The sequence below is a fragment of the Canis lupus genome, chromosome 3, assembly GCF_011100685.1.
Source record: "Canis lupus familiaris isolate Mischka breed German Shepherd chromosome 3, alternate assembly UU_Cfam_GSD_1.0, whole genome shotgun sequence".
NCBI classification, from domain to species: Eukaryota; Metazoa; Chordata; class Mammalia; order Carnivora; family Canidae; genus Canis; species Canis lupus.
The window spans coordinates 35,306,611-35,327,329 of record NC_049224.1 but is presented as its reverse complement, the minus strand read 5'-3'; the positions used below and the strand labels follow the sequence as shown (position 1 = coordinate 35,327,329).

Genomic DNA, 20,719 nt, shown 5'->3' with positions numbered 1-20,719 from the left:
AAGGAAAAATAAAATAAGATAAAAAACAGAGGGAGGCAAACCATAAGAGACTCTTAACTATAGGAAACAAACTGAGGGTTGCTGAAGGGAAGGGGGTGTGGGGGGAATGAAGTAATTATGTGATGGGCATTAAGGAGGGAACTTGATGGAACGAGCACTGGGTGTTATATGCAACTGATGAATTACTAAATTCTACCCAGGAAACTAATAATACACTGTTTGTTAACTAAATTGAATTTAAACAAAAACATTTTTTTAAGTGCAAAGAGAGGTCTTTGAAGAGGAAATGCTATATAATTAATTGCCTTGGATATTTCAGATATTTTCCTTCCTTTTCCCTCTGTTCAAAGAAATAGAAATAATGAGTCGTAAGAAAAATGTCTAAAGATACTTAAAAAGCCTAGCTCCTTGGCAAGAAGGGTCTCATGGTCCTAATAGCCTGGTATATGGAGCTATGGTGTATCCTAGTATCATATTTAGTGTTTAACTTGCATGACACCCAGCTATATCTTTCATTGTATCTAAAAGGACTTGAGAAGAGGAAGTATCCTGTGGTACTCAGAACATGCTATTAGGTAACATATTAATAACTTCATAAAACAGTGGCAACAGGGCACATTCTTTTTGCAAAGTGAAGGTTGTTTATTGCTTGTTATGATTTTGACAGGCAAGACCCAACAAAGGGACTGTAATACCTACAAGGTGACCTTTACAGAATGCCTGCGTAGACTTCAACGTTGGGGTGAACTCTATGCATGCATTCTTTCTTTCCGTTTTCTGGGTGAAACAGAGCCAAGCTTTCTCAGGTTTGCAGAGGCAGGGTGGGGGAACAAAGGACAAGGACAAAGAAGTTGAATGCTTGCCCTGTCATCTCCCCTCACTGCTATCCACACACACCTAAGATTCACAGGGCTCATACACACATTTTCACGTGGGGAAAGCCAAAGTCATGCATGTTGAAGAAAATCAATCATATTGCATTTTCTTATAAAATGAGATGAAAAAATAAATCTAAATACACTTTTCAAGTGTTACTCTTTAAACTTTTATATATGTTAAAGCTCTTTTCAATATATTCTACTTAGAACTTTTAAAAAATAAAGTTTCTTTTTTGGTACCTTTCATTTCCTGTGTTAGCCTTGGAAACATAAAATATATCTCACTAGAACTCTTCTGTGCAAATAATAAACATAAATAATATTAACATCTAAGTCATAAAAAAAAGAAAGAGAGAGAGAGAGAGGCCATTTCAAGGTATTCACTTCTACTGCCATCAGCTGCAGTCCCTGGAAGATGCTCCTAGAAGTAGTCGGTGGTCTGCCCACTTAAGCCACACAGATCTTGGTCTGGCTGAGGTGGGCTGGGGAGGAACTCGCTGTCCTGTTTGTCCATCTGTAAACTGTTTCGAGAGAACTGTAGGATACTTCCCAGCCCACTGACCAGTGAGAAGGAGGAAATCCAGTTGAGTGAGCTAAAATTGGGCAGGTTGAAAATGGATGACAAGGGGGCTGTCCTGCTGGTACTTGTGGGTTTCATCTTGGAGGCTCCAGAACACCCTTCCAGAATAGCCTCCCTTGGCACAGACCCTGGGGCCTGACCACTCAGTTCCTCTAGCAGAATGTCCTCCCTTAAGGGCATATTCATGTCCACCACATTGGGCTCCCCACTAGCCTCTGGGGAGCAGGCTGGTTGCTGCACATGCCAAGATGCCTGTGAGGTACAGTCCTGGGAGAGGGGTCCAGAGGTTTTGATGCTCCTCTGTTCTGATGATTCGGTCCTGGGTTCTCCTAGGAGGTGTCCCTGAGCAAAGGTCTCTTTTGGAGCAATTAGTTTCTTGGGAGACCTCTTGGCCAGCTGGCGCCCCAGTTGAAGTTGGGTGGGGAAAAGGTTCCCCTGCACAGCTTTGAAAAACAATCTGGAAAGAGCATATAAAAAACAGTCATCTATGGGTGGTGCCTTTGAGCTTTCTGAGACATTTACAGTACAGAAACAGGCCTGAGAAGGCTATCAGAGATTGCTTAGGACTTGAAGGACACTGTCCCTGATACCCACCTGGGAAGCAGTGCAGCAACAGGTGCTATGAGACAAGTCAAATAAAACACGGGGTCGCCCAGTAATGTTTGCATAGTCCAATAAGGGTTGGATGGAGGATAACACGTTGCACAAGAAGCATTGTAAATCAAAGCCACAGTGAAAAATAAAAGGATACTGAAGCCACAAGCTATCCAGTTAAGCCAGGTCTAAGGGAGAAAGAGAAAGGGTATTTATGTCAACAAAAATGCACTGGTCATCCATCAGTGGGTAGCTGTTCTAAGAGCTTCATGAAAACACAGTTCTATGGCATAGGCAGCCAGGAGGGCTTGACAAAGCCTTTGGCATATATGGACCAGCCTGGACACATCAGGGAGATGAAGTCAGGAGTATGATAAGTGCTACCCAGGTGAAGACACAAGTCAGGATGCAGCATGCAGTTCCCACACTAGGGGCTTGAGTACATGTGAAGGGCCCATGTGTTTATTTCCCTTCTCCATGGTGAAACTGGCTTTGCAGTCACCTGTCTGCTCAGAAATCCTCTAGATGTCATAGAGTCTTTCTGGGAATATGGGGCCCTCAGCACCAGGACCCCTTGGGATCATGCCCACAGCTCTTACCCAGGTCTTGGTTTCAATACCCAGGTGCAGAAGGAAGGTGAACAGTGCGATTGCCGTGATGGGAGTTCCCCAGGTAAACACATCTGTGTCTGAGTCATAATAGGCCTGAAAGACAGTAGAGTCCTGTATCTGTGGGTCACTGGATGAAGCTGGTGAGAAAGACTGTCAGGTGCCAACTTACCAGGTAAGGAATGAAAAAGCAAACCAGGCTCTGGAAGGCAGCATCAGCCATATTTAACCAGAACGTGCGTGGTCGATACTCCTAAGACACAAAACAAGCACAGAGATTAAAGGAAAGTGCACATCTCTTCAAATGATGTCTTCCAGTATCTACAAGGCCATCAATGTACAAGATAAGCACCCCAGGGCAACTTGCTAATTCAGGACTTTGGCAAGTGATGTGAAAAGCCCCTATACCAGTCTCAGTCCCAGAGGCTGGGTAAAAAACAAAAAAAACACTGCACAAGTGTCTGCAGAAGCTTCATCTATAGCTGAGTCAATCATTGAGAGGATCTGTCCACAAGACCAGCTACTCTAGTTCTAGGTCGACAGCAGACAGATAAAGTCAATTCCTAAATCCTATGAAGGAGCATTTTTAAAATGATTTATTTATCTATTTGTGAGAGAGCAGGGGGAGGGGCAGAAAAAGAGAATCTAAAGCAGACTCCCTGCTGAGTATGGAGCCCAACGTGGGGCTCAATCCCAAGACCCATGCTGATTATGACCTGAGCCGAAATCATGAGTCAGACCCTTAACTGACTGAGCCACCCAGGCACTGCTGATGGAGCATTTTCCTACAGTAGGCATAGCACCTCAAATTCTGGACATCCTGCTCCAATTTGAGGTCTTCCATACCTACTTTGTCAGGGTATGTGTTGCTGACCCCTTTGTTAGGGAGTCATTTGGAATGTTTCTTAAAAGTGAGTCTTTAAATTAAGATCATGTAAGTGTTTAATGTTAAAAAAGCTGTACACTGAAGGCAAAAATGACCTTGATATGGACTGATCAAGCCTTCATTTACTGGGTAACCAGATTTGTATTCGACTCTGAGGTCCTAAGCAGCTGGGCTGGTACTGGCCTGTAGGAAAAGTAGATTGGACTGAATGAACATTTACTGAGCACTTAAGAAAGTGCTGGCGAGGCCCCTCTTTCAGTCCCCTAGCTCCATAAGACACACTATTTGCGTTTTGTTCCCCGGCAGCCCCAGCCACTGGCTGAGTACAGGAATTTCTCCAGTGACAGGTAATAAGCAGAGGCCTTCCTCATCTGCCTGAACCTCAGTTGGCCGCACCCCTCGGCCCCACCCCTGCTGCCTGACTCAGAGGGAACCCAATGTCAATGAAGGTAATCAGGGCAAGCCAACTCAAAAGTAAACAAATTCTAAATCAGACACTGTTATAAGAGATAGGGAGTTCCCTTCCCTCTGCAAATATAGGGTAATTCCAACTAACAAAGAGAAGAATTTAGAGGGCTTACTGTAGGAATAGCTGGTAATTAGCATGTCAATCTCTGCAGTGAATTGATGTAAACATGTATTTATATCTGTTTGTATTTACTTATTCTCTCAATGGGTTCCCTATGGGTTTATCTTCTGGTTAACTCCCATTCAAAAGAAACCACATTTTGAGGGGGTTTCTGGCCACTAAAGCCTCCTGGAAAAGTGCCCCTTCTACCGGCGGGGTGAAAAAACCTCATCGCTACAGGCCTGGGACCGTAGCCCGATCCGCTGTTACCAGAAGTCCACCGAGCTTCTGATCCGGAAGCTGCCTTTCCAGAGGTTGGTGAGGGAGATCGCCCAGGATTTCAAATTGGCGCGCTTCAGGAGGCCAGTGAAGCATACCTGGTGGGTTTATTTGAAGATACTAATCTGTGTGCCATTCACGCTGAGAGTGTCACCATCATGCCCAAAGACACCCAGTTGGCTCGCTGGATACGGAGAGAGAGCTTAAGTGAAGGCAGTTTTTATGGTGTTTTGTAGTAAATTCTGTAAAATACTTTGGTTTAATTTGTGACTTTTTTTGTAAGAAGTTGTTTATAATATGTTGCATTTGTACTTAAGTCATTCCATCTTTCACTCAGGATGAATGCGAAAAGTGACTGTTCACAGACCTCAGTGATGTGAGCGCTGTTGCTCAGGAGTGACAAGTTGCTAATATGCAGAAGGGATGGGTGATATTTCTTGCTTCTCATGATGCATGTTTCTGTATGTTAATGACTTGTTGGGTAGCTATTAAGGTACTAGAATTGATAAATGTGTACAGGGTCCTTTTGCAATAAAACTGGTTATGACTTGAAAAAAAAAAATCCCTGCTCAGGAGGCAGTGATCCACATGATTCCACCTTTCAATCCAAGTGAACTTTCCTTGGGCTCCTGGAAACTGTTGGTGTAGAGACTTTTCACATCAGTATACTTTTTCTATTAATCTTGCCCCCCCCCCCTTTTTTTTTTAGGTAAACTGATACACAAAAACCGCATACATTTAATGTATACATCTTGATTGGTTTGGACATAGCATATACCATGATCACTCTAACCAATAACCTCACTCTACTTAATACAAGCACAATCAAGTAGAGAGAATCCATTTTTTAGCTCCTTCTTGGTCATTTTCCAAAATTTTAACAATTTCTCTCAGGGTATCCATGTAAAGGGAAGTGTGGACACTTGCACTTTCTGTAAGGCGAATGTGGAGGGTGGGGGGACCAAGAAATAGGAGTTGGGAGCAGGAGGGGAGCCTCACCTCCATGTTCTGGCCACTCTTGTAGAGCTGTGGTGCAGTCAGCAGCACATCAGCTGGCACGTCCTTGTCCAGTACCCCAGTCACGAGCTGGGGAAGTGATGAGAAGAGCAGATTAAAGAAGATCAGATACCACTGGTCAATCATGGCAGATGCAGAGAAGCCACAGTAAAACTGGAACCAAAACAGGAGGCCCACGAACATCTGAAATCAAGAAAGGCAGAGTGGGGACAAGCAATTCTTAAATGTCTTTGTAGATTAGCATCCAAAGGAGGTAGAGGTTTTGTAGAATTTGTCTATAAGGACTAAATCTATAGGCAGAAATCTTCTCCAAAGACAGCCCTCCAAAGCTGCCCTCTCTCTTCCTCTTCATTCCCTTGAGCATGAAGGGGAGATGGGAATTCCCAAGGACAGCCCATGGAGAAGTGACACTGGCACCGGCTCACAAGAAATGCAGACTGGGTGGAATAGCATTTATTGAGCACTTATGAAAGTGCTGGCTAAGCCCTTCCTGACAGTCTCTTAACTTCACAGGACAAATTCTGTACCATGATCCCATGGCCAGTTGAGGAGATGAGGTCCAGCTGAGTATAGGAATTCCCCATAAAGGTCCAGCAAGATCTAGGGTTGCTCATACATCTTCTTCCCTAGTAGCTCTCCTCTGTGATCCTAAATGAAACCTACCTATTCTACATCCCAGATCTTACCTCTCTGTTTTGTTACATACTATTTCTGATAATTAACCATGGACAATTATTGACTCCCATGGCAGGGAGGACATATATAAGCACAGCAGCAAAGTCAATGATGATACCAACATTGTTGCCTTGACCAAGCCCAGGTATCTACTGGGTACTCTGCTTGCAGGTGAGGTATAGTATTATGACTGGTTCTTAAAGCTACCCCTGCTTTGCTAAACAGGAAAGTGAGCAGAAGAGAAGTTGAACAGCCTCTTCAGCTCAGTAGGAGGAGTTGGGTGGATCCCCTATTACTTGATCACTAAACATCAGTGGCTTACTGCATTTACATGGGGGCATGGGAATTTAGCAATGACAAAGCATTTACACTTATTAACTGTATACTTTGGCATAGATCATTTAACACCCTTCTGTCTCAGTGTCCTTATCCATGAAATGGGCATCCCAATGGTACTTAGCTCTGGGTTGTTGTGAGGATTCATGAACTTATGCATTTAAAGTAGTCATGAGGTCTCCTTGTACACTGTAGGTACTTATGATTTATTGTTTTTACAGAGGGTCGTAGAGCTACTTCCTCTGAGGTTCAAGCAGGGCCAGAGTGCTTATTCCATTCAGAAAAAGAACACTCATGCCCATGATGTTAAATGACTTGACTACGGTCATCGTAGGAGTAATAAACCTGACTTGCTCAAACCACTTGTTGTTTGGCCTGGAGGGCATGGACCCTCCCAAGGACAGGAGGGCAGGACACTCCCAGGTGGAAGAATATTCTCTGCTTGGGACCACAGGTAAATGGCCTGGGTTTTGGTTCTCACCTTGACTCAGTCACTTCTCTGAACTTTGGTTTTTGGACCTGAAATTGGCTTGGTCTGAAGATCAGAAAAAAAAAAATGACACATATGCTCCAAGTCTTGTTTCAATCTATGACTTAATGCAACTTTTCCCTTCCACACTGAAAACTGACAAACTTGGGTTTTTCATTGACTTTCTTCCCTTGTCACTCCCACAGCTGACTTCTCTCACCCACCCCCACAGGCTCTGCATAATGAGTCATCAGTGAGCAACTGGAGTCAAGAGAAAGAGGAGGAGAAGTACTTAGATAATTGAGATTTTTTTTTTTCCTGTAGTACCAAAAAGCCTTCTTCCCAAACTACTGTTGCTATGGAAGCTTTTTTCTCTGTTCTTTTTTGGAAAGGAAGACCAACTTACTACTAAAACTAATGAATTCTCACTTTGGGGGGCAGGGTAATTGTCCTTGCACTTCTCAACTAGATTAAGTGCTTGTGAACAGAGACCCTGCATCTTATCTGGAATAAAGACAGACACCCCCTCTTCTCATGCCCTCCCTGAGGACAGATTCATCAAGGCAGGCAGCAGGCTGTGCCCATTCAGGTGGCTACTCTGCACTCATTTGCAACTGAAATGCTGAATTCCTCCCTCCTCCATTCCCTCCCAAGATGGTAAAATTTTCATGAGGAATTATGGAGAGAGGAGCTCAACTCTCATGTTTTGTTTTCAAATAAAGGAAATAAAACCCCTAGAGACCAAATAACTTGCTCAAGATTGCATAGAAATTAATGACAGAAACAGAGCTGGGGTCCCATCTGCCCTGCACCACTAATCTATACTCAGGCATCCATCTACTTCTTTGGTAACTGAGAACCTCTAGGTTTGCAACTATATGCATGGAGCCTCAGCTCTGGGGATGCAATGCCAGGAGACTGTGGGGAGTAATTGGCCAAAGGCCAAGGGTGGTGTGGCACAGACTTCCTTGGATAGACTCCCAGGCAGAACCTAATCAGAATTAATTTCCAGGACCCAACAGATCAAAATGCCATGATTGGTGCTGAGTTTCTGAGTATTCATTTGCTAGAAGACATTTTGAAAAATGGATGAGGGTTGGGATCCTTTGGCCCAGGGCACGATCCTGGAGACCCGGGATCGAATCCCACGTCGGGCTCCCGGTGCATGGAGCCTGCTTCTCCCTCTGCCTGTGTCTCTGCCTCTCTTTCTCTCTCTCTGTGTGTGACTATCGTAGATAAATAAAAAATTAAAAAAAAAAAAAAAGAAAAATGGATGAGGGTGAAGGGGCAAGAGGTTTGGAAAAAATAGATAGGTCTAAATCTCCAGAACAAACAAGGACATGACCAAGAGGTGCACTGATGGCAGTTTAGAGTTAGCATGGAGAGTTTTTAATGGAATTAGAAAAAAAAAAAAAATATATATATATATATACACATACACATATGTTTTAATTTATTGTATTTTGTTTATTTAGAAGAGTATAGGAAGATCTTGACACTGGAATTGTAGCATCCAATGTGGTAGATTTGTGGGACTACCCTGAAAGATCACTTACCCCAAGAGTTTTTTATCTCCTTATTTGTACATTCAGCCACAAGCTATTAGAGACAAGAGCAACAAGTAGCAACTAGCAACTTCTTAGCAGTCCATCACTTATCTAGAGGTAGAGCAGGGTTCTAAAATGGCCATGGAATCCATCCTGGAGGGCTATGGAGAAAGACACCTGTCTGCCAAGGACTTAGTAATAAAAGATCTAAAAGTTATACATTAGGATCTACATGAACTGGAATAGGGCCCAAGATTAGAGTTTCTGGAGACAGAATTGTAATCAGCCAGCCAGGCCTGCACATGAACTCACTGGAGGGTCAATTATAGACAAGCTGGCCAGAAGGTGACACATCTGCCTTGCCAGCACAGGAGAAAGTGGGGAAGGCCCTGCTGGTGGCCCTGTGTCTTGGGCCCTGCACCTGTGTCCTGACCAGGGGACTCACACACTTGGGCCAGTGTTGGTATTGCAATCATAACATGACCAAGTGTTCTCATTCACATTCTAGCACTGCCAATACACTTCTGCTTATCACTGGATTTCCTTGTCTGCTCTACAGAGAGCACGGATTAAAGGATTCTTATCTGTGGACACTTCACCAGTCTGCTCCTAGGAAACATTAACAGAGTGGTTAAGAGTGAGGAATCTGATGAACTGGGGTCAAATGCCTTGACTACTCACTAGCTGTGTGACCTTGAATGGACCACTGTAACTCATGATTCCCCCACTTCTTATTATAAAGCACTAAATGGACATTCTTGTTTGATCAGTCTGTTTCCACAACCTTCTCCCTTAGGGGTGCAACTAACCTTCATGTGTCTGGAAGTTAGACTTCTGAGCCTATCGGGTAGAAGGCCAGGCCAGGCTCAGGGTAAGTTCACAAAAGTCAAGGAGGATGGAACCAACAGGAAGCTCTGGGATGGTCAGATGACTACATTCAGGTGATGGTTTGACATAGCTCAGGCTTTTTGATTCAAAAACCTAGAAACCAGAAATGTCAAATACCTACTGTATTTTTGTAGAAGAAGTACAGCACCATATTGGCAAGTCGGGAATAGCACCAATGTCCGTGAACAATTAAGAGTCTCTCAAGGTATCGGAATCTTGGCACTGCGAAGTCGCTGGCCATCACTGCCTTGAAAGGGAAAGAAGTTCCTTTATCAGTGACAAGTTACGCCGTCTAAAATCTGTCATATCTCTCCCAAATACAAGACATGGAGAAATTCAGTTTCAAACACAATGTGCATGTGACAGGCCAAGGCTAACTTTACCTGTTTCCCTTATTATTTCCTTCAAATAAAAAAAAATCAATTTCAACAAGCACTCTAGTTCAGGGATATCATTTTACAGAATTCATTTAAGATTTCAAATATATGTAGCTGATTTTTAAAAGTTTTTGTGGGCAGCCCTGGTGGCGCAGCGGTTTAGCGCCGCCTGCAGCCCAGAGTGTGATCCTGGAGACCGGGGATTGAGTCCCGGGGATTGCATGGAGCCTGCTTCTCCCTCTGCCTGTGTCTCTGCCTCTCTCTCTCTCTCTGAATAAATAAATAAATAAAAATATTTAAAAGTTTTTGTTTTTTCATGCTTTCTTCAAGCAAAACAAAAACAAAAAAAACAAAAACAAAAACCCAAAAAACAAAAAAACCCAAACCCAGAAATATACACAGTTTCCCTGCTATTCTCCACCCTCCTTATGTTTCATTCATATTAGGATCTCAACTCAAAGATGAGCCAAAGCTGCCCCTTTTCCTTTTGTATGAATCAGATACAAGCAGTTGGCCATCTTGTGAGATGTGTTTTGGGTACTTATCCTCAGGAGCCACAGGTGATAAGCAAAGCCATGGCTCTGCTGGCCTTCATATAACCCAGTCCTAGGAAGCTGCAAAAGGGCAACGGGTGTCTACTCCACCCAGAGGGAGTGGGGACAGCAGGTTTCCTCCATGGAAAGGGCAGATGACTGGGGGCAGAAGCATCCACTCACCTCACTAGTATCATGCTCTATACAATTAAACTAAGTGGACCAGACAAATGCCATCAAAATGACACCTTTTGTACCCAAAATAACTCAGAACCCACCATATAATGAATTTCTCTATTTGAAAAAAAAAGTCAAAGAAAATGTCAGGAAAAGACAGATTTCTGCTTATTTTTGGAGGATTGTTCTACACAAAAATATAAGTCTGCTTTTAAAATTCAACTGATTTCCCTCTAATCAAATAACTCCTTGAAAAGAGTTAGATCATGCTTGATGCAGTCGCTCTGGTGGAACAGAATAATGTCATTATACGTGACAGAAAAGTGTGAAGCCTTTGAATGGTCTTCTTCCTAAGCCAAAAGTTAAGGATTCAAGTTGAGTTGGGATGCACAGTATTCAAAGCAAATACTGTTTATATACCTCTTCCTGTCAATACTGGGGTTTGAAGGCTTTGTGTACTCCTTTCCAGCCTTCTGCCACTCCTTCCCACCTCCAAATTTAGGCCTAAACCCACTGTTTGTCTCTCCAATAAGGCAGTCTTCCAAAATGCTCCCAGCTAGATTAGATCTTCCTATGAAATACTCAACACCAAGACCAGTGTTTCTCTTTGATAGCATTTATTACAATTTTAACTATTTGTGTACATTTAAAATATGTACGCATCTTCCCAGCTTTTCTGGACATTCCATGAGAGCTAGGTTAGTAGATGTTGTTATCACCCTGCACCCTGACTTCCCAGTTGTGCTTGGCCCCATGGGATGCTCAATAAACACAGTGGACCAGATGACCCCACGAAGACCAAGCTTCATGGAGATGCAGGATCTCCTTTGCCTAACTGGGATAAGCTTCCCACCTTGGCTAAGCTGGGGAGCTCCAAACACCCTTACTCATTCTTGATGACTCTGCTCAGATTCCTAGTGTCTGTGTTATCACAGCATTCCACAAAGTCCATCTTCCAAAGGACTCACCTTTGCTTACTGGATTGACTAAAATGCAAATAGGGAAATATTCCCTGGGAACCTGAGCACTTGGAACAGGAAGGAAAGGTATCAGACCTTACCATCATCTTACATAATGTATCCTCAATAAAAAATATAGCTTTAAATAAATGCAGAACTATCCAACTACATCCTACCTAGAAGTTATACCCACACAAAGCTTCATCTTAGTATGTGCCCTATCATTTAGCTGTTCCCATCACTTTTCACATGGTTTGAAGTGTATATCTGCACTGGCCCTGCCTTGGGGGAGTGAGCAGTGAGGGTAACTCAGTCCCCTCCCCATCCACATATCTGGGAGTCTTTCATACAAAATATATTTACTCGGTGCATTTCTCTGCATATGCTATATACAGGCACTGCCTTGGTCAGCTCTTCACTATGGGAAACAGCTACAGTGGAGGTAATGATGAAAACATCAGAAATGAACCAATGACTTTGTTCACCTATTCACTCCCCATGCATACAGTGTTTAAAGGCCAGGATGAGTCCAACCCTGGGCTGCATTTTCAATTCTGTGGAAGAACTAAAACTACACGAATAATATTGCACAGTGACTCTCGTCAGATAAGGGCAAGAGGAGAGTAAGGTACATACTGAGGATGGGCCAAGAGGAACTACTGTGTTTCTAGCTTGGGACTTTCCAACTTACTGTTATTTTAATGTCAGGTAAGAAAATTAATGAGTTCTGCATCAGCCTTGGCACATGTAAAAGTTCCTGAACAACTATTGATTGCATCAATGATTAAATCAACCAATGACTAAATGGTGACCAACTCTGGATTTTTAGAAGGATTAGAAGGAAACTAGATACGTGTTCTCTAAACTCTCCACCAAGTTAAAAAAATATGATTCAAAGTTAATCAAATGTTGGAAATTGTTGTAATACTGCATCTAGAAGAAAGTTATTTTTAATGAACTCAGTTGTTCAACATCTAAATCACATGCTGAGGACCAACCTAGTGACAAATGAAAAAGGCAGAGATAAATTTTCATGTGAGTCAAGATGGCTACATTCCATTTTTATAGTGATACCAAGTTCCAACAGTCCTACAGCAGAGTCATTTTTTTACGTGGTATCCCTAATGTTCAGGAATAGTAAATCATGCCTTCTTCCAAGGATGAGCCATAAACAGCCGGAGAGAAGGTGATGACTCACCTTGCCTCACTCTGTGCCACTTATTTCACAAAAATCTGCTTACTGATGTAGGCAAAGCTATTTACTGCTTCATAAACATGAAGAACTAGCCATTATACCTTATCTTCTACTACTGGCTTAGCAGAAGGTGAGCATCATATTGTACTGAAGGCCAACCCTTTAGCTTTGTTGGAAAAAGCCATGGGAAGGTAAAACAGCAGGCCACTTGGTCATATAGGACAGCCGGGATCAGTCTTTACCTGCATGCCCTCCTGGCCCGAGATTCCCACACCCACATCTGCCACCTGGATCATGCTGACATCATTGGCTCCATCTCCTAGAAAAGCACAGATAGAAGAATCGTTTGAGTTGGGATGCACAGAATCAAAGGGCTTGATGGATCTTCATGGGGTCCCTACTGAGTGAGTCCTGTGAAAGGGTCGTGGGGATGAGTGAGGAAGAGGCAGCGCAGAGTCTGCCCTGGGAAAATTGAGTAAAGCAGTCAGAACAAACATGTTGTGAGGTTTAGAACTGCCAGTCACATCAAGAGATATTTCAGAAAGCAGGCTAGCATGGTTACCATTTTGTTTAGTACTCACTCTACATTATTGGCTCACATAATTATAGTCTTTAATACAGTGTCTGTCATAATAAAGATGCTATCATCATCGTCATCATTACTTATGGAGCTCTAGCCTTTATCATATGTAGAACATATCAGTAAAGGCTATTCTAGTTCATGCTCACATGAATGGCTTTCTTATTTTTATTTTTTAAAATTTATTCATGACAGACACAGAGAAAGAGAGAGAGAGAGAGAGAGAGAGAGAGACAGAGACAGAGACACAGGTAGAGAGAGAAGCAGTCTCCATGCAGGGAGCCAGATGCAGAACTGGACTCCAGATCTCCAGGATCACACCCTGGGCTGAAGGCGGTGCTAAACCACTGGGCCACCGGGGCTGCCCCATGAACAGCTTTCTAAACTGAACAAAGGAGGTTAAATTCTGCCCAGCAAACTGTATAGCTCTTTTTGTATGCTGCTTACCAGCTAGGTAATCAGGTAAGGTAAGGTATTGTGCTTACCTTTGGGCCCTCTAAACCTGTGATAAAGAAGGACTTCTAGGGCAGCCCTGGTGGCTCGGCGGTTTAGCACCACTGTCAGCCCGGGGTGTGATCCTGGAGATCTGGGATCGAGTCCCACATGAGGCTCCCTGCATGGGGCCTGATTCTCCCTCTGCCTGTGTCTCTGCCTCTCTCTCTCTCTCATGAATAAATAAATAAAATCTTAAAAAAAAAAAGTACTTCTATTTATTCAGTGAAGCTGCTGACAGAAAATGGTTAGGAACACAGGACATAGGTCAGAGATCTCATCACCTTTGGGGAAAAGCAAGCATAGACTTAAAGTCATTGTCACTTGGGAATAGGGCAGAAGGGCCCAAATCACAGAGTACCTCCCAGGTTTCAAATATACAAAAAGTGCAGATATACAAGTCAGAGTAATTTATAACCTAGCTATAGGAAGTCTCTGTCCTGTGATATTTTTTTCGTATTCTTTATTGCACTGGACCCAACATAAGTATTTAGTCAATATCTGTCAAGCTGAAATTCTGTGAAATAGTTAACAATTTCTGCAGCTTTTCCCAGAATGTCCCAATCAAAGTGAGATATGGCAGACAACAACGTTCTCTCTACATTATTAACCATTGGACACTGGGGACAAGGTGCCATTAATGCTTTCACTCAAGGTCAAGAAATGAGCTAATGTTCTAATGGGTCATTACTTTCCCTTTCTCTTTTGAGTCTATTTTGTTTTTCTTTTTTTTCTAACCAACTAAGACTTTACCTCCATTTTTTTTTTTTTTTTTTTTTAATAAATACCATACACCAGTGATTCCATGGCTGACCCAGGCACTGAGCAGGCTGTGAAAATGTAATTAATTCCTCCATGTGTTATGACAGCCTTACCCAGGGAGTATGATCCTCATGCTACCAGAGAGGATCTCAGAAAAGCCTGTATCCAGCCTGCACAGTCCTCAGCACCCACCTCAACACTTGCTAAGGTAGCTCTGTAGGCCAAGGCAGACACATAAGAGCTAAGGTGGGACTAAGATAGCCTCCCTTGAAAGGGGTCCACTCCTTAGGCCTTCCCATAGCTTGGACCAGGGAGTCATAGCTAAACATGTGTTCACTTCTGTGCTCATCTCACTCTCCACAGCTGCTACCACAGTCCTCAGGATGTACAAGGCTGTCTCCATGACAACCACACTAAGGTCATCTCACCTCAGACCCAGGCTCTACCAGCTTCAATTCTGTCCTAATGAAGCATCCCATGTGAGAGGGTAGCAATCCCCATATCAACAAGGTGAGGCTGTCACAGATCTTTTGCAGAAAATACTATAATTACTATTGATTGGTGAGATCCAAAATCTCACCTAGGTATGGATTCTATATTCAGGGAGACCAAACTTTTTGATATCTGGGAGTCAAGATCACCCCTTTCTCCAGGCTACCTCACCAGCAAGTGGTGCTGCTGAGTCCCCAAACCTGGCTGGAGGCGGGACCCCAACCAGATGTGGGTGGGGATGAAACCCTCAGAAGAGGTAGGTGAGGACTATTGAGCATTGGAGTGGAGCCTAGAAGGCTCTCCAGGCCAACAGTCTTCAAGGAAAGATCACCATTAGATGCACGGTCCTTAAGGAAATGATGTAAGACTTAGCATCTATTCACATGTTTATGATGGACTCATTTAATTACATGCTTGTCTTGGAAAATTAGTAAAGTTCAAAGGATAAGAGGTAATGGGGATTCTGATCATCATCAAGTCTCTGGGGTTTTGCAGTACTATGGAGTCTTGGACTCCAGTTGGCTCATGGTGACCAGAAGCTCCTGCAAAGGGCCTTCTTCTTCTTTTTTTAGGGCCTTCTTTTTAAGGTGTTCTGAGATAATGCTTAGCTTGCAGGGCTCTGCTATGGCAGAGGCTGCCTGGGATAGCAGATCTTTAGTCTTTTGTCTCCCAAGAAAAAGTATAAGCTCTGTTTTCTTAAATCTACCAGCCTTCTATATATATAGCTTTAACTATTGTACCGTTTTTGTGGTTTTCAAATCTATGTTTTATATTTCAACCAGGCTGCTTATTTTATTGCATTGGGTGTGATTTTATAAACAGTAAGAAGAACAAGGAAGTGTTTCCCTATCTTATAGTATAGAATAGAAGAAGTGAAAAGTCCAAGATGTGTCAGAGGAAGCAGCTGCATAAGATGGGGGCTACTCATTTCACAGGGCCCTGCCTGGCTGGCCTGGATACTTGCCTATGGCCAGGGTCATGGCCTTGAGCTTGCTTCTGACCAGTTTCACCACCATACTCTTCTGCAGAGGTGTCGAGCGACAGCAAAGAACTGACCGGCACTGCTTAGCGAGAAAGAGAAATTTGTCCTCTAGGTTTTTGTCAAGGGCGTAGGCCAGACTTCTCCCATCGATCACGAGGCTTGGGCTGGGGCCAGAGGTGGTGGATGTGGAGGGTGGGCATAGAGGGGAGAACCCCACGCTCACGTTGCCTTCAGTCTTCTGAGGGGTGCTGCAAGGGCTCTTGGACTTCACATAGTGTAGGCACTGGTCTAGCAGGGCTGCACAGGCCTCCTGAAATGGACACGAGAGGAAGCACAGTTCACTCAGCTGCACCACAGATTAGGTTACCTACCTCAACACTGATAGTTTGATAATCTCAAGGGCACCAGGTTATAGACGCTGCCCAGAAGAGAACTTAGTTGAAGATGATTTTCCACATTGAAGATGAGCTTGTCTAGGGTTTTGATAAGATTCCCACTTCGTTGCCCATCATACCGTGTGGAGGTTAGACTAGATTATCTTTACATTGGAATGCCTGACTATACTGTGGCTAAACTGCTGGCTGGTTAGGCTGAGGGGGCCTTGTGTGTACTTCTCTATGCTTCTCTGAGGCTTTTATTCAGTCATTCTTATTTACCTGTGAGGTACAAAACCCTTTAAAAGTCCTTGTGATGATTATCCTCTAAAGAAGTGTAATTATTATTGTTTTCCTAAGCTCTCCAGTCGACCAGGGAAATAAATATTTTAAGAAGCATAATTACTGAGGCTTTTATTGGCAATACCCTTCCAAAACTGTACCTGGATTCCAGAGAGAATAGGAAAAGTTATTGGGGACACTGAAGGATCGGGGGACATAAAAGACATGGCTATTCTGGGAATAAACACACTCCAGAGAAGGCAAGTGGTTCTGGGCCCTTTATGGAAAGTGAGTCCACAGGGTAAGCAACCAATTTCCAACAATGGACTCTGGAAATTCAGTTGTGTTAAGTAGATGCTTACTGATAATACTTTTTGTATTTAGAAAAGTAAGTAAGAGAAAAGAAAAGAAGACTGAGAAGACAGAGTTACTGGTCCTCAAACAAATGGGAGGAGCTGAACATACACACGATCACAGTATAGACTAGGATGCGCCAAAGTGTTACAAGATAATGAAGAGGAAGAGGGAGAGATATGCTTTCAAGGTGGGGTTGGGAGTGGTAATAACTGAAGTAGGGCTGGAAGAGGATGTGGGATCTCATCGTATAAACACCATGAGTTTCCTTGGGCTAGCACAAAGCACTGCTAAAATTGGAGTAAGCACATCCACCCTGGCTCCCCCACTGAATGCAGCTATGGCAGCCAAACAGAATTCATTGGGTAACTGTTTGAGGACTTTGAAAATAAATAGTAGCTGTTGGACTGGGGAGGAAGACCATTATTCTAAGCACACTGGACAGGTGAGTGAGTTTTCTATTCTCCCTCTGGAAGCACTTGGTCTGTACCCAAGCATTATGGAACGAGGAAATGTTTGCCAAAGCAGGGAAAGAGAGAGCTCCAGGAGAAGCCTTCCCATTCTGGCTTGAGGAGTGGAAAAGAGAACTCCCAATGCTCAGAGAAGATAGTGGATATCCCATTTTTATTTATTTTTTCCTCTATTCTTTTGAACCCAGCCTCAGGAAATTTTGCTAACAGTGGCAGCAGGATCACATGCTGCTGAAGGCTCTATCAGAGAAGCTGTGGTCCTGCAGTGGCAAGATTACTGCTTTTTTTCTTTCTGTTCTACCACCATTTGGCCTTGGATGGAGGTGTTGGTGCAGACATACAAAGTAGAGCAAGGTAACTCAAACCATTGCTTTCTGGCCAGAGGCCTAGAAAGGGGAATCCCAGAGAACCAGAAAGTACTGGAAAAAATTGTGAAGAGGGAAGACCTTGGTCAGCTGACCCCATAGAATAGTTTATTAATTCCTGAACTCACCCACAAGTTGTGCACACATAGCCATAATCCTAAATCGTGTAATAAAGACTTTTGAGAATCGAACTTGGAATAGACTGTCACCCAAGTTCCAAACTTTTATTAAGGGATGACAAAAATGTGAGACATATTCTAACAGCTTGACAAAAGCTATATAATACTGACACTAAAACCACTATCCAGAGGCTGTGCAGAGCTTACAGCCTGAATCTAAGAGGATGGATTACCTGTCCAAAATTCATCAGAATACAAAGAAGCAGGAAATTCTCTATGCATGTGTAAAAAGGCAATCAACAGAAGCCAAAGCCAATATGATAGATTCCAGAATTAGAAAAAGACTCTGAAGCAGCTATTATAAAAATGCTCTAATAAGAGTGGACATTTTAGAAATGAATAAAAAGTGTCAGGGAAAAAAAAAAAAACAGAAGACATAAAGAACCAATAGATTTTTTACAGCCAAAAAACACCTTAAAAAATAAAAAGCTCACCAGATTCTAAATAATTTATGTGGATACTCTGTCCTTATTGAGGGGAATATAACTCCATACTTTTTAACTGTGAACTCTGCGTAGATGCTTCCTTCTAAAGAGTACAATATGGAAATGGGTAGAATTAATTGGCTTACAGTGGAGAAAGCTGACAAATATAACATCAACAGTTATAAGTCATGTTGATAGAATGTACTCTTGATATGATGTAATAAAATGATGAAAATGGCACTTTAGGTCTATGGAGTTTTCCCCCTAAACTCAAAACCCTATTTAGTCATGAGAAAAACATCAGACAAATCCCCACATAAGAGTATTTTTCAAAATACCTGACTAGTACTACCAAGTAATCAAAACCAGAAAGTTTAAGAAACTGCTAAAGCCAATAAGAGCTCAAGGGAACATGACAATTAAATGTAATGTGATATTGTATATGGAATCTTGGAACACAAAAAGGATATTAGGTAAAAATTAAGACACTCTAAATATAAGATAGATTTTATTTTTTAATTCTTTTTTTAGAGGCAAGGAGGGGCAGAGGGAGAGAGAGAGAGAGAGAGAATCTTAAGCAGACTCCATGCCCAGTGCAGAACCTGATATGGGGCTTGATCCCAGGACCCTGAGATCATGACCTGAGCTGAAATCAAGAGTCAGGTGCTCAATATACTGAGCCACCCAGGCACTCCAAATGTAGATTTTAGTAAGTAATAATATGTCAATATTGGTTCATTGATTACTGTAAAGATGTTAATATTAAGAAAATCTGGGTGTAGATTATATGGGAACTGTCAATACTATCTTTGCAATTTTTCTGTAAGTTTAAAACCATAAACCATATAAAGTATTTTTTTAACAAGTTACTAAATGGGCTCAATAATGGAATGGAAATAACAGAAGAAAAAGTCAGTGAACTCCAAGATCAATAGAAATTAACCAATCTGAACAAGAGAGAAAAACAAAATTAAAAAATGAAGACAGCTTGAGAGCTTTGAGGCAAACCAGATCTGACCTTCATATCATCAATCTTCCACAAGAAGAGCAAGTGCAGTACAGAAAAAGTGTCTAAAGAAATAAATAATGGCTAAAAATTTGCCAAATTTAGTGAAAGACATAACCTCAGAGCCAAACAGTTTATCAAATCCCAGAGTATCAATAAATAAACACATAAATCTGTGCCCAAACATACCATAATCAAACTGCTTAAACTAAAAACAAAATAAAAAGAATTTAAAAACATCCAGATAAAAATGATGCATTAGCTATAGGGTAACAATGATTTAGAGATAAATCATAAAGAAAAGTAACAAAAGTAACAAAATTTATTGCCAGTAGACCTACTCTAAAGTAGGGAAGAGGGAAAAAATGCTACAAGGACACTTGTAACACCAAGGATGAAAGAAGTGTGGCAGAGATTGTCAATATTTATGTAAATAAAATGGGCTATTCCTTCCCTCTACACTTCTTTAAAGTATGCTTTTTGGTTGACAGCAAAAATTATTATCTGATGAGAATTTCAATCTCTGTAGCTATCATACAGAAGATGCCTACTATATAAGAGGGTAAAAGGACACATGGAGGGACAAAACTACTTCATTCTACGTGAAGTAGCAAAATACGGGTTGTAAGTAGACAGTGACAATTTAAGTATGCATGTTGTAATCTCTAAGAAAAAAAAAGGAAGCTAAAGAATCCAAGTAAAACAATGTTGTCGAAGGAAAGAGACACATTAAAACGGAATATTAAAATGTTTAAATAACCCAAAGACAGGCAGGAAAGGGAACAGAAGAACTAATGACAGAGAGAATAATCAGAAAAAAAAAAAAAAAAAACACAGCAATTTTAAGACTTCTTAAAAAATCCCATAGAGCAGCATGACACTGGTGAAAGGAAAGACACACAGATCAGTTCAACAGAACAGAATGTCCAGAAATAGACCCTAAAAAACATGACCAACTGATTTTCAACAAAAGAGTAAGACGATTCAAAGGAAAAAAAAAAAGACTTTTCAACAAATGGTGCTGGATTGGTCAGCTACATGCAGAAGAATGAAGTTTGACTTGACCTTTATACCTTATACAAAATTCTACACAGAGTGGAATGTGTCTAAAGATGCAATAAACTATAAGAATATACAGGAGAAATCTTTGTGACTAGGCCCATCTTAAATGTAACAGCTAAATGATAATCCATAGGAGAAAAAGTTGATGAATCAGACCTCGTCATACAGTTAAAAAAGTTGTTTCAAGTGGGAGCTCACTCAAAGAATAAGAGCTCAGGCCAGGTTTATGACAAGTAGATACTCCCTACATATTTGGAGATTTGGATAGATAAACATGACTGGATGAAGACTCTAAGTGCCCAGACATCTCTGAGACAACTCATCCTAT

General features: G+C 42.0%; 1 protein-coding gene across 1 annotated transcript in view; it reads right to left on the bottom strand.

Moving 5' to 3' along the window:
* Positions 1 to 618: 618 nt before the first annotated feature.
* The window catches only part of ATP10A (ATPase phospholipid transporting 10A (putative)), a gene marked incomplete at its 5' end in the record, with an annotated part of 187,782 nt that continues 167,681 nt past the window's right edge, over positions 619 to 20,719 (bottom strand). The window contains 8 exons of the mRNA XM_038533681.1: positions 619 to 1,915; positions 2,053 to 2,240; positions 2,652 to 2,756; positions 2,833 to 2,913; positions 5,393 to 5,593; positions 9,447 to 9,572; positions 12,809 to 12,885; positions 15,857 to 16,184. Of these exons, the coding sequence (XP_038389609.1) occupies positions 1,300 to 1,915; positions 2,053 to 2,240; positions 2,652 to 2,756; positions 2,833 to 2,913; positions 5,393 to 5,593; positions 9,447 to 9,572; positions 12,809 to 12,885; positions 15,857 to 16,184 (1,722 nt within the window). The remainder of the gene's footprint in view (positions 1,916 to 2,052; positions 2,241 to 2,651; positions 2,757 to 2,832; positions 2,914 to 5,392; positions 5,594 to 9,446; positions 9,573 to 12,808; positions 12,886 to 15,856; positions 16,185 to 20,719) is intronic.